Source organism: Tachypleus tridentatus, chromosome 3 (assembly GCF_004210375.1).
Source record: "Tachypleus tridentatus isolate NWPU-2018 chromosome 3, ASM421037v1, whole genome shotgun sequence".
NCBI lineage: Eukaryota > Metazoa > Arthropoda > Merostomata > Xiphosura > Limulidae > Tachypleus > Tachypleus tridentatus.
In genome coordinates, this window is record NC_134827.1 from 55,584,134 (window position 1) to 55,606,303 (window position 22,170).

At 32.6% G+C, this 22,170-nt stretch overlaps 1 protein-coding gene across 1 annotated transcript; it reads left to right on the top strand.

Moving 5' to 3' along the window:
* Positions 1-7,085: 7,085 nt before the first annotated feature.
* LOC143246909 (ubiquitin-conjugating enzyme E2 R1-like) lies at positions 7,086-19,157 on the top strand. The gene is made up of 4 exons (XM_076494168.1): positions 7,086-7,384; positions 16,581-16,678; positions 17,981-18,115; positions 18,230-19,157. The coding sequence occupies exons 1-4, from the start codon at positions 7,208-7,210 to the stop codon at positions 18,450-18,452; spliced, it is 633 nt and encodes a 210-aa protein (XP_076350283.1). The 5' UTR covers positions 7,086-7,207; the 3' UTR covers positions 18,453-19,157.
* The last annotated feature ends 3,013 nt before the right edge of the window (positions 19,158-22,170 follow it).

Here is a 22,170-nt window from a genome sequence, read left to right on the forward strand (position 1 = left end):
CCTTAGTGGAGAAGATAAACTTGTGTTGATGTAACAATAAAACAGTAACAATCCTTAGTGGAGAAGATAAACTTGTGTTGATGTAACAATAAAACAGTAACAATCCTTAGTGGAGAAGATAAACTTGTGTTGATGTAACAATAAAACAGTAACAATCCTTAGTGGAGAAGATAAACTTGTGTTGATGTAACAATAAAACAGTAACAATCCTTAGTGGAGAAACATAAACTTGTGTTGATGTAACAATAAAACAGTAACAATCCTTAGTGGAGAAGATAAACTTGTGTTGATGTAACAATAAAACAGTAACAATCCTTAGTGGAGAAGATAAACTTGTGTTGATGTAACAATAAAACAGTAACAATCCTTAGTGGAGAAGATAAACTTGTGTTGATGTAACAATAAAACAGTAACAATCCTTAGTGGAGAAGATAAACTTGTGTTGATGTAACAATAAAACAGTAACAATCCTTAGTGGAGAAGATAAACTTGTGTTGATGTAACAATAAAACAGTAACAATCCTTAGTGGAGAAGATAAACTTGTGTTGATGTAACAATAAAACAGTAACAATCCTTAGTGGAGAAGATAAACTTGTGTTGATGTAACAATAAAACAGTAACAATCCTTAGTGGAGAAGATAAACTTGTGTTGATGTAACAATAAAACAGTAACAATCCTTAGTGGAGAAGATAAACTTGTGTTGATGTAACAATAAAACAGTAACAATCCTTAGTGGAGAAGATAAACTTGTGTTGATGTAACAATAAAACAGTAACAATCCTTAGTGGAGAAGATAAACTTGTGTTGATGTAACAATAAAACAGTAACAATCCTTAGTGGAGAAGATAAACTTGTGTTGATGTAACAATAAAACAGTAACAATCCTTAGTGGAGAAGATAAACTTGTGTTGATGTAACAATAAAACAGTAACAATCCTTAGTGGAGAAGATAAACTTGTGTTGATGTAACAATAAAACAGTAACAATCCTTAGTAGAGAAGATAAACTTGTGTTGATGTAACAATAAAACAGTAACAATCCTTAGTGGAGAAGATAAACATGTGTTGATGTAACAATAAAACAGTAACAATCCTTAGTAGAGAGAATAAACTTGTGTTGATGTAACAATAAAACAGTAACAATCCTTAGTGGAGAAGATAAACTTGTGTTGATGTAACAATAAAACAGTAACAATCCTTAGTGGAGAAGATAAACTTGTGTTGATGTAACAATAAAACAGTAACAATCCTTAGTGGAGAAGATAAACTTGTGTTGATGTAACAATAAAACAGTAACAATCCTTAGTGGAGAAGATAAACTTGTGTTGATGTAACAATAAAACAGTAACAATCCTTAGTGGAGAAGATAAACTTGTGTTGATGTAACAATAAAACAGTAACAATCCTTAGTGTTGTGTTGATGTAACAATAAAACAGTAACAATCCTTAGTGGAGAAGATAAACTTGTGTTGATGTAACAATAAAACAGTAACAATCCTTAGTGGAGAAGATAAACTTGTGTTGATGTAACAATAAAACAGTAACAATCCTTAGTGGAGAAGATAAACTTGTGTTGATGTAACAATAAAACAGTAACAATCCTTAGTGGAGAAGATAAACAGTAACAATCCTAACAGTCCTTAGTGGAGAAGATAAACTTGTGTTGATGTAACAATAAAACATGTAACAATCAGTAACTTAGTGGAGAAGATAAACTTGTGTTGATGTAACAATAAAACAGTAACAATCCTTAGTGGAGAAGATAAACTTGTGTTGATGTAACAATAAAACAGTAACAATCCTTAGTGGAGAAGATAAACTTGTGTTGATGTAACAATAAAACAGTAACAATCCTTAGTGGAGAAGATAAACTTGTGTTGATGTAACAATAAAACAGTAACAATCCTTAGTGGAGAAGATAAACTTGTGTTGATGTAACAATAAAACAGTAACAATCCTTAGTGTGGAGAGAAGATAAACTTGTGTTGATGTAACAATAAAACAGTAACAATCCTTAGTGGAGAAGATAAACTTGTGTTGATGTAACAATAAAACAGTAACAATCCTTAGTGGAGAAGATAAACTTGTGTTGATGTAACAATAAAACAGTAACAATCCTTAGTGGAGAAGATAAACTTGTGTTGATGTAACAATAAAACAGTAACAATCCTTAGTGGAGAAGATAAACTTGTGTTGATGTAACAATAAAACAGTAACAATCCTTAGTGGAGAAGATAAACTTGTGTTGATGTAACAATAAAACAGTAACAATCCTTAGTGGAGAAGATAAACTTGTGTTGATGTAACAATAAAACAGTAACAATCCTTAGTGGAGAAGATAAACTTGTGTTGATGTAACAATAAAACAGTAACAATCCTTAGTGGAGAAGATAAACTTGTGTTGATGTAACAATAAAACAGTAACAATCCTTAGTAGAGAGAATAAACTTGTGTTGATGTAACAATAAAACAGTAACAATCCTTAGTGGAGAAGATAAACTTGTGTTGATGTAACAATAAAACAGTAACAATCCTTAGTAGAGAAGATAAACTTGTGTTGATGTAACAATAAAACAATCAGTAACAATCCTTAGTGGAGTAGAGAAGATAAACTTGTGTTGATGTAACAATAAAACAGTAACAATCCTTAGTGGAGAAGATAAACTTGTGTTGATGTAACAATAAAACAGTAACAATCCTTAGTGGAGAAGATAAACTTGTGTTGATGTAACAATAAAACAGTAACAATCCTTAGTGGAGAAGATAAACTTGTGTTGATGTAACAATAAAACAGTAACAATCCTTAGTGGAGAAGATAAACTTGTGTTGATGTAACAATAAAACAGTAACAATCCTTAGTGGAGAAGATAAACTTGTGTTGATGTAACAATAAAACAGTAACAATCCTTAGTGGAGAAGATAAACTTGTGTTGATGTAACAATAAAACAGTAACAATCCTTAGTGGAGAAGATAAACTTGTGTTGATGTAACAATAAAACAGTAACAATCCTTAGTGGAGAAGATAAACTTGTGTTGATGTAACAATAAAACAGTAACAATCCTTAGTGGAGAAGATAAACTTGTGTTGATGTAACAATAAAAAGATAAACAGTAACAATCCTTAGTGGAGAAGATAAACTTGTGTTGATGTAACAATAAAACAGTAACAATCCTTAGTGAGGAAGATAAACTTGTGTTGATGTAACAATAAAACAGTAACAATCCTTAGTGGAGAAGATAAACTTGTGTTGATGTAACAATAAAACAGTAACAATCCTTAGTGGAGAAGATAAACTTGTGTTGATGTAACAATAAAACAGTAACAATCCTTAGTGGAGAAGATAAACTTGTGTTGATGTAACAATAAAACAGTAACAATCCTTAGTGGAGAAGATAAACTTGTGTTGATGTAACAATAAAACAGTAACAATCCTTAGTGGAGAAGATAAACTTGTGTTGATGTAACAATAAAACAGTAACAATCCTTAGTGGAGAAGATAAACTTGTGTTGATGTAACAATAAAACAGTAACAATCCTTAGTGGAGAAGATAAACTTGTGTTGATGTAACAATAAAACAGTAACAATCCTTAGTGGAGAAGATAAACTTGTGTTGATGTAACAATAAAACAGTAACAATCCTTAGTAGAGAAGATAAACTTGTGTTGATGTAACAATAAAACAGTAACAATCCTTAGTGGAGAAGATAAACTTGTGTTGATGTAACAATAAAACAGTAACAATCCTTAGTGGAGAAGATAAACTTGTGTTGATGTAACAATAAAACAGTAACAATCCTTAGTGGAGAAGATAAACTTGTGTTGATGTAACAATAAAACAGTAACAATCCTTAGTGGAGAAGATAAACTTGTGTTGATGTAACAATAAAACAGTAACAATCCTTAGTGGAGAAACAATAAAACAGATAAACTTGTGTTGATGTAACAATAAAACAGTAACAATCATTAGTAGGAAATATAAACTTGTGTTGATGTAACAATAAAACAGTAACAATCCTTAGTGGAGAAGATAAACTTGTGTTGATGTAACAATAAAACAGTAACAATCCTTAGTGGAGAAGATAAACTTGTGTTGATGTAACAATAAAACAGTAACAATAAAAGATAAACATGTAACAATAAAACCAATCCTTAGTGAAGATAAACTTGTGTTGATGTAACAATAAAACAGTAACAATCCTTAGTAAACTTGTGTTGATGTAACAATAAAACAGTAACAATCCTTAGTGGAGAAGATAAACTTGTGTTGATGTAACAATAAAACAGTAACAATCCTTAGTGGAGAAGATAAACTTGTGTTGATGTAACAATAAAACAGTAACAATCCTTAGTGGAGAAGATAAACTTGTGTTGATGTAACAATAAAACAGTAACAATCCTTAGTGGAGAAGATAAACTTGTGTTGATGTAACAATAAAACAGTAACAATCCTTAGTGGAGAAGATAAACTTGTGTTGATGTAACAATAAAACAGTAACAATCCTTAGTGGAGAAGATAAACTTGTGTTGTGTAACAATAAAACAGTAACAATCCTTAGTGGAGAAGATAAACTTGTGTTGATGTAACAATAAAACAGTACAGTAACATATTATTGTAGTCCCTACAAACAGTAACATAGTTTACAGACAATGAGATATTATTGTAGCTCCAACAGACAGTAACATGGTTTACAGACAGTGAGATATTATTGTAGCCCCTACAGACAGTGAAACATTACTGTAGCCACTACAGACAGTGATACATTACTGTAGTTTCTGTAAACAGTAACATAGTTTACAGACAGTGAGATATTATTGTAGCCCCTATAGACAGTAACATAGTTTACAGACACTGAGATATTGTTGTAGCCCCTACAGACAGTGAAACATTACTGTAGCCACTACAGACAGTGATACATTACTGTAGTTTCTGTAAACAGTAATATAGTTTACAGACAGTGAGATATTATTGTAGCCCCTATAGACAGTAACATAGTTTACAGACACTGAGATATTGTTGTATCCCCTACAGACAGTGAAACATTACTGTAGCCACTACATCAGTGATACATTACTGTTGTTTCTGTAAACAGTAACATAGTTTACAGACAGAGATATAATACAGTCCTTACAGACATCAACACAATTAACATGCAGTGAAATATTACCATAGTCCTTAGAAACAGTAACACATTCTACATATATTGACACATTATAGCAACCACATGAGACAATATCACAGTTTAGTGTTATATCACTGCAGTTTATAGAGACAGTAGCACAGCTTACAGTCATATTATTGCAGCTTATAAACAGTAATATATATTACAGACAGTATCACATTAAGTGTAGTCCTTGCAGTTTACAGTTCACATGACTGCAATCACTCATGTTTCAGTTTCACGAACAGTTTCCTTTCAAATGGAATTTCAATTGTATAAGATAATAAATTATCACATCCAAACATGTTACTCTGGTTTTAACAGGAATATCCCATTCATGCCTTGTCTCACAAAATATATGTATATTTTAAACAGAAAACACTTCAACTGGATTATTACAAACATAAAGTAAAAAAAAATCTTTTCTTTTAAACTTCAACATTACCGTAATGTTTTGGTTTAAATAAAATTATTTCGTACGTAAACTACTATTCACTGGAAAATATATAAAACACACCCACACATATATATGTATATAGGATTCCTTTTGCTTCACTCAATAGAGTAATGACAAAAGTTGCATTTTACAGTTGTTGTGGTGTTTTGTGCTTCACAAATGTCTTTTATCCACATTTCGTATTTTAACTGTTTTATATATAAAACTCAAGTTTTACTTCACCTGTTCTTCTGCTCTTCTTAATATTACAGTCATTATCTACTGAAGAATAATTTTGCTCGAAATTAACCCAAACAATTCGACTTGAATATTTTTTGTTCCTGTAATTAGGAAATTTATCGATGTTAATAAAATAAACCATTATGTTCTCTTAGATTCGAGCAACGCAAATTCACGAATTTTACAGCGAAGTACATCTGTTACTTCTAGACGTTTCTACCAAATTACAACGATATATCTTGTCACTCTGGTCCACAAAACTAACGTACATATGTCTATATATATAAATAATAATGACGTCACACAGTAAGGATATTTGAAAGTATTTTTAATATTTTACTTTTGACGACACTATACAAGTACATTTACCACTTACCTGTTTGTTTTATTATTCTAACTTACACGTTATAAACAAATCCAAGTCTAAACTAAAATTTGAGTCCAAAGTAAATGCTAAACTCGCGTATACTAAAAAAATGTTTCTTAAAATTCTGTACTTTTAAATGAATTAGTTAAATGTACACATAATCGCTAAATCTATTGAATGAAACGGTGATAATTTTATATTGTAAAAAACAAATAGTCACCTTAAGGTAAAACTAACTAAAGTCACTTTACTCAATAAAACAACTACTAAATTGTTTATACAAATGTTTGGGCTTCACCAGAAAGTATACAGTATTGATTCTAACCGTTTATTCAGGTCCTAATGTACATCTTCCTGTACTTTGTTAGCTCAGTAAACTACAGGGTGGCCCGTAAGTCCCTACCTATCCATATATCTTATGTATCCAGTGTATCTGTGTGCTGTCCCTCATTCTCGCTGCATAATATTATGCGACGCCATGTTCTGTGAGACATTTTCCTCAACATAGCAGGGTTATTGTTCTAAATGCCGCGGTAACAGCTGCCTTCAACTCATCATTAGTATTACTGAATATAACATATGGATGGGTAGGGACTTACGGGCCACCTGTACATCTCCCAATCGTAGAACGTGAGGTAACAAACAGGCCTCTCCCATGCTTTTGTGTCGGCGTACATATACACACAATCTGGTTAACATGAACCAAATTTAAAAGTATGCTGATTTAATGAAAAAGTTTCATTGTATCTTTTATCGTGTTAAATTAAACGATCTGAAAACAACCATGAGTGTTTATAGAACTAAATGTATATACCGATACTATCGATTTACTGTACCTTGAAAAACAATCATACGTCACATATTTCGTGACGTCATTAATGTTGTGTATTTGACAAGCGTTGAAGTTTAGCTCAGTTGTTTCGGAGGCCAGTAGCACAAAGCTGAGTAAACTTGCAGTGTAGGCCTAAGGAAAACGAATTTAAATTGTCCACGGGCTGAAAGATGGCTCAACAACCCACTAGCAGTGCGTTGAGAGCCCTAGCCCTCGAATTCAAAAGTGTCCAAGAAGAACCTGTAGAAGGATTTAGGGTAAAACTTATCAATGATGATAACCTTTTCGAATGGGAAGTCGCCATCTTCGGACCTCCTAATACTCTTTATGAGGGAGGTTACTTTAAGGTATATTTAATTTTCAATTTTAACTTTAACTGCGTTGTCTATCAACTCTTTGTTAACGTTTAAATTCTAAATTACAGCAGCACCTACAAATTCCAAATGAATTAAAACGTAGACATGAATGTTTTCAAAACATTTGTAACATCCTGTAAGTGTCTAAGCCATAATTACTACCAAGGATATGACTGAATTTCTCACAAAATTGAATTAATTTTGTATTTAATATATAGGACTGTAATATTTTGTACCAAGCAGGTATTAGTAATCGTTTTGTAATGCAATGAGTCTTTGTGATGTTAAATCGGTTTAATAATTTTTAATGTAGCTGGATGCTAATTGATATTGTTAAAATAATAAGTTATTACGTGTATGATGTTAGTAAAACACGTAGATTTAAGAACTTGAAAAAAGTCTTTGATACAAGATAAAAAACGTACAACTTAACAGCTTTTCATCATCTTGTAACAAATTATTACATGTGTTAAGGTAAAAGTTACACTACTTTAAACTTTAGTTTTTAGTTTGGAGAACAGTATTTCTTAAGTGTGTGTTGTATAATCTGTAGTACTGTTTATATAGGTTTGATTTAAAGATTATTTTAGTCAAAACGTTTGGTTTTTTTATGAGATATAGTTAATTGGCACAGCTGCCACTTTACGGGCTAGGACTTTTAACAAACTTTTTTTGTCTTTGATAACGTAACTCAAACACTTCTTGAATATAGGATTTTAAACAAGGGATCATTTGGTTTTCACCCTCAATGAGAAAAAACTTAAATTCACTTTATTTTTAAATCATTTTAATTCTGCTTTTAAACTTGTAAAATATCTGCCTCTAGTACTACCAATGTCATTTTATTCTGTAACTTAGATCAATTAAACTGTTAGAAAAGAAATTAGAACATAGGGTTGGTTAGAGGAGAGAAAGCAGAAGATTGTATTAAATGTAGTGCAGTCAAACTGGTTTGGAGTTGAGAGTGAAATACCTCAGGGCTCACTTTGGAGAATCGTGTTTGATATATATAAGTGATCTTGATAAGAGAAGGATAAAATTGTTCAAATATTGAATGGTTTGGTGTAGACATTTATGATAATTGTCGTGTTGTTTAACAAAGGGATTTATCAGTTTGGACAAGTAAACTATGCTTAGTGACAACTAATTATGTGATACAGAGCTGGGTAATGAAGTTAATTGTTGGGCTCATTAATTTATTATATTCAGTTAATTTTGGGACTTAACAGTTGGGTAAAATGAATACCATTACTTTCTCTTACTTGGTTATTTTCAATAGTTGTGGAACTTCTAGATTAAGGTAAACACCTATGAATTAATCAAAAATAATAAAGCAAAAGAGCATTTGCACACATTTTAAAATGGACGAGAAAACATTGTTACCAGAGGCCTATTAAGACCTGTGTGTTAAGCTGATTTTCTGATTGGGAATATTATTCATGAGGATGGTATCAAGAGAGAGAGATGTTATTAATAAGTTCTGTGCTAACATACTTAGTAGTCTGTAGATGACTGGATAGCATTGTTAGAAACTATTACTGAAAACACAATACTGCTGTTAAAGAACGGTATCAAATTCTGGATTGGTAAATTACAAATGTCAAATATATTTGGAGAGAACATGCTTTATCTAGTATAAGGCTTATTTGTATAAAAATGATATAATAAAACAGAGCTATGTTATAATCTTTACCATGTCAACTTTTTCCCAGTATAATTTAATCTTAGTTTCATAGTGAAATCGCGGCATGGCCAGGTGGGTTAAGGCGTTCAACTTGTAATCTGAGGATCAGCGGGTTCGAATCCCTGTCACACCAAACATGCTTGCCCTTTCAGCCATGGGGTGTTATAGCGTTACGGTCAATCCCACTATTTGTTGGTAGAGAGTAGCCCAAGAGTTGGCAGTGGGTGGCAATGACTAGCTGCCTTCCCTCTAGTCTTACACAGCTAAATTAGGGACTGCTAGCACAGATAGCCCTCGTGCAGCTTTGCACGAAATTCAAAACAAGCCAAAGTTATTTTATAGAGACAGATTTGTTATGAAACTTGCTTACAGGAATAACAGATGAAATATCGCTGTTTGTCACTCTATCAGTTTATTGGTTTTGTTATTGTTTATTGTGATTGGTTGGTAAATGTACACTTGTAATTTATCATATGGTTTAAAAGTTTGATATGTTTAAGTGGAATATTACTTCACTGATAGTTGCTCTGTGATCAGAGTCTTTGGGTTCAGGAAAGTAAAACATGTGTTAAAAACATAACACATACACAAGAACGGTAAATCCACAGGTTCTTTAACAATGAGTAATACATTTGTGTAAATTATGAAGTGCAATATGAAAACGATTTTACACATTCAACATTAAGAATGCAGTAATAGAATTATAAACTTGAAGCATAACTCAGTGTAATAAACAGCAGTAGTAACTTTATGCCTTACATGACATTAAAGTATTGCAAGAGGTATCGTGTGCTGCTGGTGAGTTGTCATCCTTTGAGTTGGCAGTTGAAAATAAGTAACAGAGTTTCCACACCTAAATTAACAAGTATGGCATCTTTCCTTGCTGACAGAGCAACCATGTTTGATGCCAACAGGAATTGAATGCCAGACTCACATTGATACTGGATCAACTCGGTAAAAGATGAAGATGGATCCTACAAAGGGGTCTGGATCATTTAGTAAGCGAAGCGCAACTGGCAGAAAGCGTATCGAAGTACTTCAAACTATAAATACCACCTTATTGGAAATCATTGTATCCTGGGATATTGTTTGACCAGTCTTTTCAGCCATCTGGACAATGTGTTGTTGTAAGTTGGAAGAGAGATATTTTTTTTTGTATCTGTGGGGATATAGAGTATATGTCAAAGAAGTGTACCATTTCTTTGACCTTCATTTGAAGTCCTGTGTTTGCATGGCCCTGATGAAGAAAGGTCCATGTTTTGAAAGCACTTGAGGTACAGTGTTTTGTATAGTTGTCAAGTCATGGGCTCCATACTTTAGAAAGGACAATGAGTTGTTTGGAAGTGTACCTAGGAGGGCTACTAAAATTAGGTCATTATGTTTTTTGTGGCATTAATTTCTAGATAGTTGAAATCTCAACAGTTTTTATTTTTTAGTTACTGAATAGTTGCAAAATTGGAAATAATTGATTAATCTACTTGGCACTAGCTGAGTTTATCCTCCAGTTGTTAATGCCAAGATACTTTTGTTCAGTTAGACTGTTGAATGGGTTTCTGTGTGGTGCTATCTGAACAAATTATCTTGTATTTACTGTAATTGTCATTTGTCCAAGTAACCAGTGTTATGAATACACCTAAAAATACAAGTTTAATGTCATCTTTCAACTCATGCCCATAGTAGTGTAATTAATGCCAGTAAGAGAAAGCAGAGATGTAACTGCTGACCCCTGAAGCACCCATGTAGTTTCAAATGACCAGCTACTTGTTGCTTTAACAGTGAATACTGACATTCTGGTATTTTAAGTATGTGTACAATTGCCACAGTAACCCATAAGATGCTCTCAATATATATATGCATTTGTTCTTGTATGATCTACTTTCACATTGACTGGTTTAACTTGCAAAATATATGTAAATTACAATAAATAGTATGCAGTGCCTGTTGTCTAACATCTGAAGAGGTAGAGTGGTACATGGGATACCGGATATTTCTAAAACTCTAAGTTAACCTTACACGTGGTTTAACGTTTGAAACAGTGAAACTTCCTTTATAACCATGCTGTGTACGTTTTTGGCGTGTTATTTCAAACAGTTTTTGTGATTGGTTTATGACAATGTTGGAGCCTTAAGTGTTGTATTGAAGCTATCCAGTTACTGAAAATTATTGTTGCTAACTGAGGGAGATGAATAATTGTATTTATTTTTGTGGTTAATGAACTATGAATGGTCAGTAGAAGTAAATTTCTCATGTGCATTCACTGCAATAACAACTTGTATACAAGTCAAAATTAAGGATATTGTTTTGGCAGTGTAAGTAATAAACATGTTGTGCTCCTTAGGAGATTTCAAGGGATGAATACTTAGAAAACTAAACAATTTTTAAAGTAAATGCAACTTAGTTTTAATAAGTAAGGTAAAATGCTTTTATATAAGTAAATCATGCTGCTATTTGATGTGATTTTGATATGAACTTTATAAAATTAATTGACTGTTTAGGCTTAAAGCTGATGTATATAGATCAAGGATATGACATACTTGTAGTGACCTACATAATAACTACAAAATAAATACTAAGATGATAAGTGTATTTAGGTTAATCACTAAATTTTCACAGAGTATAGTGTTTTTTGGGACAGTAAAACATTTAGAATTTTACGTAAAAGTAGGAGTTAAAAAAACCAACAAGAAGTCATATTTGTGTTTTACAGTATGTACATGTACCATGTAAGATATCAAATAAACAGTCAAGCTTTCAGCTGCCTATTGTAGATGTAACATCTGTCATGACATTGCAGAGTCACACACACGTTTAGCATATAATGTAGGAAAGTTTCAGAATAATGACACTGGGATGTAAATGTATATGGAACAACCAACATTTATTTGAAAGACACTTTATTACCCAAAATAATGTACGTGTTGGGTAAATTTTCTTATAATTCGAAAAGTTGGCTGGAGTCTTAATTTGCTTACAAATTAATTATAGATTGACTTTTGTCTTTTTAGTATGCTCATTTGAGTTGTGCGAATGTATTATATTTTAATATTTGGTTAGAATCTGAAATCTCTACATCATCCATGCATAATAGTTGTAATCTTGTTGTTGTTACGTGCACTATTTCAAGTTGCTACAGGTTGGTTTGTTCCTGTCATTGGTAAAACAATCTAAATATAGCAAATTATGACTTGATGTTAGCACGTAAATGGTGTAATAGATTTACTCACAGGTTCTTTGGAGCTGCTTATGTTCTTGCTTCAGTAAACTGTAACTCGTCGTGAAAAAAAACAGAAGTACATTTCCCAATACCCTGTTTTCTGGGAACATCAAACATGCTGTGGTATGCCAGATATTTTTAGCATGCTGTGTAGGTGTTGTGAGAAGCAGTTGTGAAATTCATTGTAAACTTTATTGTTTCAGGAATAGTTCATTGCAAGTTCAAGGTACTTGAAAGGGTGTTTTATGCTATACAATTTTGCATATATATTTAGAGCTACACTGCACACTTATTATTTGTAGGGAAAATACCCTTGGTGTCATGTGTTTTTTGTGTGGTACTAAACACATAACTACTAAATAAAGAGGAATATTTTTTTACCTTTTTTAACACTCAATTGTATGAAAAATGTTAGACAGTTAACTTTTACACTTGTTAACTTTGATTTTTAAACATATACCAAGTTTGAGGATGGTTATAATATATGAAGTGCTGACAACAGTTGTTTTATCACTGAGTGTTGATAAACAGTTATAATGTGAAGTGCTGAGAGCACATGTTAATATATTGCTAAGTGTTGATGGATTGTTATAATGTTAAGTGTTGAGAACAGATGTTGGTATATTGCTAAGTTTTGATGGGAAATTGCAACACTTGAAGTTTTGATGGATAGTTAGAACATAGTGTTGAGAACAGTTGTAAAACATGGAGTACTGGTGGATAATTTAAACACATATATTTTGTATAATTTAACCTAGTCACTGCTGATTTGGTGTATGAGATATAGTCTGGTCTTGAGAGAGTGCCATGTACAGCATATGGCATGTAAATATTCAAGTGCATTGATATGAGATATAGTCTGGTCTTGAGAGAGTGCCGTGTACAGCATATGTAAATATTCCAAGTGCATTGAGAGAAGCTGCAATCAATAATTTAAACAGCTTAAAACTGTTAAATGTTTTGTTCCTTCACCACCTAAGGTTTCATGATGTATTATGATAGTTATGTATGAAAATGTCACTTTACTGTTATGTTGCTCTTTTGTGATGTATTATGATAGTTATGTATGAAAATGCCACTTTACTGTTATGTTGCTGTTTAAGTGATGTACTATGATATTTGTGTGAAAATGTCACTTTACTGTTATGTTGCTGTTTTGTGATGTATTATGATAGTTATGTATGAAAATGTCACTTTACTGTTATGTTGCTGTTCCGTGATGTATTATGATAGTTGTGTGAAAATGTCACTTTACTGTTATGTTGCTGTTCCGTGATGTATTATGATAGTTATGTGTGAAAATGTCACTTTACTGTTATGTTGCTGTTTTGTGATGTATTATGATAGTTGTGTGAAAATGTCACTTTACTGTTATGTTGCTGTTCCGTGATGTATTATGATAGTTATGTGTGAAAATGTCACTTTACTGTTATGTTGCTGTTTAAGTGATGTATTATGATAGTTATGTGTGAAAATGTCACTTTACTGTTATGTTGCTGTTTTGTGATGTATTATGATAGTTATGTATGAAAATGTCACTTTACTGTTATGTTGCTGTTTTGTGATGTATTATGATAGTTATGTGTGAAAATGTCACTTTACTGTTATGTTGCTGTTCCGTGATGTATTATGATAGTTATGTGTGAAAATGTCACTTTACTGTTATGTTGCTGTTTTGTGATGTATTATGATAGTTATGTGTGAAAATGTCACTTTACTGTTATGTTGCTGTTCCGTGATGTATTATGAGTTAAGTGTGAAAATGTCACTTTACTGTTATGTTGCTGTTTCATGATGTATTATGATAGTTGTGTGAAAATGTCACTTTACTGTTATGTTGCTGTTTCATGATGTATTATGATATTTATGTATGAAAATGTCACTTTACTGTTATGTTGCTGTTTTGTGATGTATTATGATAGTTATGTATGAAAATGTCACTTTACTGTTTTGTTGCTGTTTCATGATGTATTATGATAGTTATGTGTGAAAATGTCACTTTACTGTTATGTTGCTGTTCCATGATGTATTATGATAGTTATGTATGAAAATGTCACTTTACTGTTATGTTGCTGTTTCATGATGTATTATGATAGTTATGTGTGAAAATGTCACTTTACTGTTATGTTGCTGTTTTGTGATGTATTATGATAGTTATGTATGAAAATGTCACTTTACTGTTTTGTTGCTGTTTCATGATGTATTATGATAGTTATGTGTGAAAATGTCACTTTACTGTTTTGTTGCTGTTTCATGATGTATTATGATAGTTGTGTGAAAATGTCACTTTACTGTTATGTTGCTGTTTTGTGATGTATTATGATAGTTATGTGTGAAAATGTCACTTTACTGTTATGTTGCTGTTTCATGATGTATTATGATAGTTGTGTGAAAATGTCACTTTACTGTTATGTTGCTGTTTAGTGATGTATTATGATAGTTGTGTAAAAATGTCACTTTATTGAGACATGGCTGTTTAATAAAGTATTATGATAAGTTATCTGTGTGTGAAAATGTCACTTTATTGAGACATGGCTGTTTAATAAAGTATTATGATAAGTTATCTGTGTGTGAAAATGTCACTTTATTGAGACATGGCTGTTTAATAAAGTATTATGATAAGTTATCTGTGTGTGAAAATGTCACTTTATTGATACATGGCTGTTTAATAAAGTATTATGATAAGGCTGTTTAATAAAGTATTATGATAAGTTATCTGTGTGTGAAAATGTCACTTTACTGTTATGTTGCTGTTTTGTGATGTATTATGATAGTTGTGTGAAAATGTCACTTTATTGATACATGGCTGTTTCATGTGATGCTAATTGTCGTGATGACTCTATGGTCGTGTGGTAGCTGGAGCTGTGAGATTAACTCATCGTAATGTCTTAGCTTTGACTTTATAACAACACAGGCCTGCAATGGGTGTCTTAAAACTGTTTCTATTTTCTACAATAAGTCGTGTGCTGAATCTGAAAATTATATCCCTTTTATAAAATCAAGAGAACTTAAGATGTCAGTACTCCAAATAATTTCTTGATGGCTGAAATAATAAGAGATAGAATGGTTAAGATTTCTATTTCACTTCATTTGCCTTTTTTAAAGAAGAAAAACAGTTTTGTTATTCACTAGATAAATATTGATTTTAATGAATGTTTTCATATTATGAGGTTTTAATTTTTCTGTGATTATAAATAGAAGTTTAGGTTATGCATTTTGTCAAATTCTTATTATCGGCAAGTCGTGGTAATAACCAACAAAGTAAGTGTTGTCATTTTAATAGTATTAAACACTTTTGTTTCACTAATTAGAATATACAGTAAGTATGTATTACTGCAATATGGGACATACAGGGTGTTCGGAAAGTCACTGTTCACTTATCTATTTATTAACAGACAAAACTGCACAGTGACTTTCCAACACCCTGTACATAAAGTATATAAATGGATAAGTAATGAAATACTATATACAAGTGCTTGAGTTAGAAACATTTATTATCATATGTCAGGTAGTTTCAGTTAATATAATTGAATAGAATTATCATTTTTTTGTTTTAAAGAATGTTTCTTTCCTTGTCAGTATACCTAACTTGTGTGTGTAATTTAACAAAAGGCAATCTAGGTACCTTTTCATCATGAAACATGTTATTAAAGATGTGCCAATATGTCGGAGAATGACTCGCTCTGGATGTTTCTTTCAGGCTCATATGAAATTCCCTCCAGATTATCCATACTAGCCTCCAACAATCCGTTTTCTTACAAAAGTCTGGCATCCTAATGTGTATGAAGTGAGTACACAAGTTTAGTGTCAGCTGGGATTTAATTAACTGTAACTCATTAGAACAGTGTTAAAAGATAGGTTATGCTTGTAGTATATCAACTGATTACTTGTTATATTTCATAAGTAACTCAAACAAACATGTTTCTTTGTTAACACTGTGTCTTCTGTATTTTCTTTTGCATGTTATGATAGAGATTTTACAATTAATTTTAATGAGTCTTTGCTAAAATAACAGAGGTTCTTATAATAAAGAAATAATTACTTGAACTAAGTAGAAATCAACATTTATTGTAATTTTAAAGAGAAATGATTATTATTTAAAGGTAGCATGATAAATAAGTCATGGCGTTTATAAACCATTGACAAGGAGACATTCTTAAGTACCACGTGTCTCACATTAACCCTAAAATATTAAACAGTTTCTTTAATATCTTGAGTTTGATTTTGTTGAACTTGTAGGGTTAGCCATGAAGAATACTGATTAATTTTCATTATAAATATTCTTACAGAATGGTGACCTATGTATTTCTATACTTCATCCACCCATAGATGATCCACAGAGCGGTGAATTACCTTGTGAACGTTGGAACCCAACACAAAATGTTAGGTATGTGTTCCAATGGAAAACCTTCTATTAAAACGGCATACTTGTATCTTTCAGGCAACTCACTTCAGTGGCAAGTAGTTCTGGAGGTATAGAATTGTTTGGTTACATTGTTCTCCTGGAGATGGGGTTTTGTTTATGTTTCATTGTTCTCGTGGAGATGGGGGATTTGTTTATGTTTCATTGTTCTCGTGGAGATGGGGATTTGTTTATGTTTCATTGTTCTCGTGGAGATGGGGATTTGTTTATGTTTCATTGTTCTTGTGGAGATGGGGATTTGTTTGTTTCATTGTTCTCGTGGAGATGGGGATTTGTTTGTTTCATTGTTCTCGTGGAGATGGGGATTTGTTTATGTTTCATTGTTCTCGTGGAGATGGGGATTTGTTTATGTTTCATTGTTCTCATGGAGATGGGGATTTGTTTAGTTTTTGTTGTTCTCCTGGAGATGGGGATTTGTTTAGTTTTTGTTGATCTCGTGGAGATGGGGATTTGTTTGTTTCATTGTTCTCGTGGAGATGGGGATTTGTTTAGGTTTGGTTGTTCTCATGGTTATGTCACTGTTCTCTTCACTTCAGCTTTTTATTTTTAAACTTAATTCATGTCTTAATTAAAGATTCATGGGTTAACATATAGTGAAAATGACACATAGAGGTATAATATGTCACATTTCTATCCAAATAGATTACACGCAGCATTGAAGACCTCTTCCTTGATAGATGTTTTGTGTATTTGAATAATGCAGGAAAATATAGTTAAATCAACATGTAATGTAACAAGATTTTGTTTTGCAGTGAAAAAAAAAATGCATTTTTTATTTTTGTAATGTTTCTGACCTTGCATGGTTTAAAAGTTTGATAGAAAACACATTTTGTTTATTTATCAGCAACACTTGCGTTACAAAATAAATAGTTCAGTGTATTTGAGCAACATCGTGGAGGAAAATCAGTTTACTTTTATGTGGTTATATGTACGTGCAGGCAAAGACTTGTTCTTACAAGTCAGATGTTTTCCTTGTTGAATGTTCCATAAAATATAATGAAAACTATTTTATTTTAAACCAGGTAAGTATATGTGACATGTTTCAATGCTGAATCTCTTCCCAAATGTCTCTTCAGTAATCCACATATTGGGTTTCACATTTTAGCTTAGAATAATTAATCTAAAATGTATATCGTTTAAATTAGTCCAGTGTGTCTTTTCCATTAATAAATTTCTGGAATGGTAATAGCTAGACAACCCTTAGTAAATACCAGAAGACGGCAGTACGGTGCTTGTAACAACTGTATCTGTCTTGTTATTCTCTAGGACAATTCTGTTGAGTGTGATATCTCTTCTTAATGAACCCAACACGTTTTCCCCTGCTAATGTGGATGCCTCGGTTATGTATAGACGGTGGAAGGAGTCTAAGGGGAAAGATAAAGAATATGAAAACATAGTTAGGTAGGCCCAGTATTTTCGTATCTCACTAGTATACAATTTAGTGATATTTGAGATTAGGGAGTAAGTTATTAATTTACTCCAACAGCAAGAATTGAAATATAATTTTTCTGATAGGAAACAAGTGATGGCTAGTAGGTCGGAAGCCGAGAAGGATAACGTGGTCGTGCCAACAACAATAGAAGAGTACTGCATCAGGCAAAAGCCGAGACCCCAAGAACTGGAAGCGGACATGACAGATTTCTACGTCGATGACTACGGAGATGATCTGGACGACGACGACGAGGAAGAGGAAGGGTTTAACGAGGACGACGAAGATTCGGGGAACGAAGAATCGTGATGTTTATCGTCTAGAATCATTTCACACAAAGTTAAAATCAACGCTGAAGACATGCAACACTAGATGAAATTCTCTCTCTTTCTGTGCGTGTCAAATTTAACGCTAAGTATGCGTATTACTTGGCAAACGGTCTATTGTCTCATTAAGTGAAAATTAAAATAATCTGATTCATTTTGCTAAATTACAAACAACAACAGAAGGGTCTCGGTAGTTTTCCTGCAGCAAACAAACTTAATTACATCAAGTTTTTATAGATAAATTTACAGATCTTAAAATACTTAATTTCACACAGACTGGGACTGTATATTTATAAAGAACAAAACACTGTTGTTACATAGGTGATGTATAATCTAATTAATATTATAGTGTAAATTATTGTATTTCACTTTTCTTAAATAAACATAAGCAGTGGTTTTGTTTTTCCAAATTTCATTTACAGCTTTATTGCATAATAAACAAAACTGTACGAGTCTTTTCTTGAATATTCTGCTAATTTTAAGATTTGTTACGTACTGGAGATACATTGGATGTAAGGCTTTTGCATATTTTTATTATGACAGATCCTTGTTTTGTATTGTTTGGAAATACTGTACTAATATATAATATTCATGTAGCCTGTACATGTGTAGGTTAAAATTTGCAGAATTTGATGTTCTGGTTAGAAGTTGTGTCTGAGAAATAAAGATGTGAAGTTGTTATACTGTATGTTTATAACAATACTTCTATTTTAATACAAATAAGAATAAATTAAAAATAGTTACGTCTCGCTACAAGGTCTTCTCTTATGTGAACAACAATTGAAAACCTTAAGGTTTGATAACAGTAAATATTGAATCCTTTGGTTTAACAGAACTCGCATAACAAAACTAACTAGACCACACATATGGTATTTGTTCAAGAACAGAATGTTCCATCAGTTGTTTATCACAGTTCAGCAATAGTATGTTCTGTGTATTATTTATTTCACTTCGACAGTAGCATGTTCCACAAACAAAATCTGGTAAGTTCATAGCTTTCGAATGTTTCACAACTCCAGTATCATAACCTGTTTAATTGTTGGACATGCACTTATTTAGGCTGTGGTATCATTTCCTTTTAATGTCTGCTGTTATGATGAAAATTATAGGCAAACAATGTTTATTAAAATTATACCCACTGTTTTATTTCAAATTTGTTTTTTCAATCTTTGTTATTACGTTGGTGTAATAACATTGTTTGTTTGTTAAATTTATATTATGGCCTTTGTGTTAAAGTAATAGAAACTTCAGTTGTTTTTCTGTTTGGTTGTATACGGGCTAAGACGATCAGTTTTGGTGTGAAATTTAAGGGTTGCAAACAAATGCATCTCTAGGCATTGTCACATGGGCCCTGTGAGCTTGAATCTCCAGTTAATGTTTTTAAAATCATGGCCCAGAGTCCCTAATTGTTTAATCATCTAGCGACGCCCTGGGTGTTTTTTTTACAAGGTAGTATGTTCTGGTTGGGTAAGGCTGGTTAATTTAGGTACAAATATGTGCAGCTACTTTGGAAGGAACTTCGGTTTCATATACAAGGACTAATTTTTTATAATACAAATCGTGTACACGAACAGTTCAATTATGGAGGCAGCTATATTTGACTATTACACTCATAATTGGTAGGTCGCGGAATTGAAACTCGATGCTCAATGTGCTTGCTCTTCCAGCCGAGGGACGTGACAACGTGTTGTCAATCCCACTATTTGTTGACAATAAAGTTTGTAGTGAATGCTGTCCACGAATCGCCTTCCTCATGATTGGCTATTTAAATTAAGCCAGTAGGAGTTTGCCTTAGCAGTTTTACCACTAAAGCAGGCCATATTAACCCTAACTGGATATGATATTTTGTTTTTTATATGAAAGTGAAATTTGGCACGGATATTAAATCACCAGCTTCAATATCTACCAAACGTTGATATCCAACTTTTGACAACAAAACTCATGCATGAAATACGTAAACAATAAAAAATAAATTTTGGATCATTAATAAAGAACGTGATACAAAATTTTGAATGTAACAAACCGAAATGTATCAAAAAACAGAAACTTTTACCCATGTGTAACAGATTTAAGGTCATGACCATGGGTCAAACTAATAACTGAACAGGCTAGATGTTTGAAAAGCCCACTGATGTCTGTAATATTTAATATTAACTTTTCATTAGAATTAGCTACGTACTGACTTCCAGGATTCATTTTTAATTTTGATCTGAATCGTACATATAGTTAAACACACAAGTATTGTACTGAATAAACGATAGATGTTTTGGCCATAAACCCAATAATATCTCACGTGGTTAGGCAAGACAGCTGATGCGGTAATAATGAACAGTGTGATAAACGGGATACAAAACGACGAATAAATTAATTAGGGCAAATTATCAATTCCTTTTGTAAAACAAAATGGAAAGAAAGTAAAATAAAATAACTTAATAGAAGCGAAACATCTGTTGACACTGCAAACTCATAACCATTAGTCATGGGTTCAGAGGCGAGATAGCATATATTATTCTGTTTCATATCCCTTCCTTTCTATCTTTCAAATTTGGATGATGAGGCCCAGCATGGCCAGGTGGTTGAGGCATTCGACTCGTAATCCAAAGGTCGTGAGTTCGAATCCCCGTCACGCCAAACATGTTCGCCCTATCAGCCGTGGGTGCATTATAATGTTACGGTCAATCCCACTAATCATTGGTAAGAGTAGCCCAAGAGTTGGCATTGAGTGGTGATTACCAGCTGCCTTCCCTCTAGTCCTGCACTGCTAGCTTAAGGACGACTCGTGCAAAGAGTCCTCGTGTTGCTTTGCGCGAAATTCAAAACAAACCAACCCAATAGGAAGATGATAGAGGGCGTAAGTTTAATAGTTTGAAATGTACCGTTTTATTCTTCTAACACGCGTCTTTTAGGGAATGAGTTTATAGGTGAACGATTATTTTCAGAACAGTATGAGGTAGAATCAGGTTTTCCACAGGACAGATGTGAAAATATTGCCTTAAGAACCAAGTGGCTCTTACTGCCTGTAGGCTATTTTATATTTTACATTACTGCAGGATTTGTTACCCTTCCTGCATCAACTTGTAGTTTGAAAAACAGGATGTCCCCTGAAACTGGGCTACATCACAGAATTAACAATAAGGTCGGAACGAAATACGATAGGCTGAATTGTGCGATGTGATTGTCAATCTTAGAGCTCAACAAAGTTCAAAAGATATGAGCAGGGGCGTAGATGTTTTACACCCGAAGGGGGGGATGATTTTGCAAACACTTATGTGGACTGTTCAATTTGCAAATTGGTAATCTCTGATTACGTGATCCTGAAAGCTGTAAACATGCAGCCACAGAGTAATCTTGTTGCCACGATACTTGTATACTTAGGCCTACTGACTGATACGAACTATCGCTTAGATCGAAAAGCTCAGAAGCACGCCAATATTAAAGATGTGCATTGTGGCCACTGAAAAGCCTACATCTAGGCTTAATTATATAATTCGATTGGTAAGAACACGATAATCACAAGAACAAACACACAATTTGTAGGCCTGTGATGCAATAAAACAATTCAACAGTCCAAACTGTAGGGGATGATTGTATGCACCATACCCCCACCCCCCAGGATCTACGCCCCTGCTTACGTGACACACATACACTGAATCTTATAATACAGTTAGGAAATAGAAGAATTATACTGTTGATAAAACATA

Excerpts from the sequence above, each read along its gene's own strand:
- LOC143246909 (XM_076494168.1), top strand. The coding sequence starts at position 7,208 with ATGGCTCAACAACCCACTAGCAGTGCGTTGAGAGCCCTAGCCCTCGAA. Across the intron at positions 7,385-16,580 it reads ATGAGGGAGGTTACTTTAAG|AATGGTGACCTATGTATTTC; the intron begins GTATATTTAATT and ends ATATTCTTACAG. Across the intron at positions 16,679-17,980 it reads AACCCAACACAAAATGTTAG|GACAATTCTGTTGAGTGTGA; the intron begins GTATGTGTTCCA and ends GTTATTCTCTAG.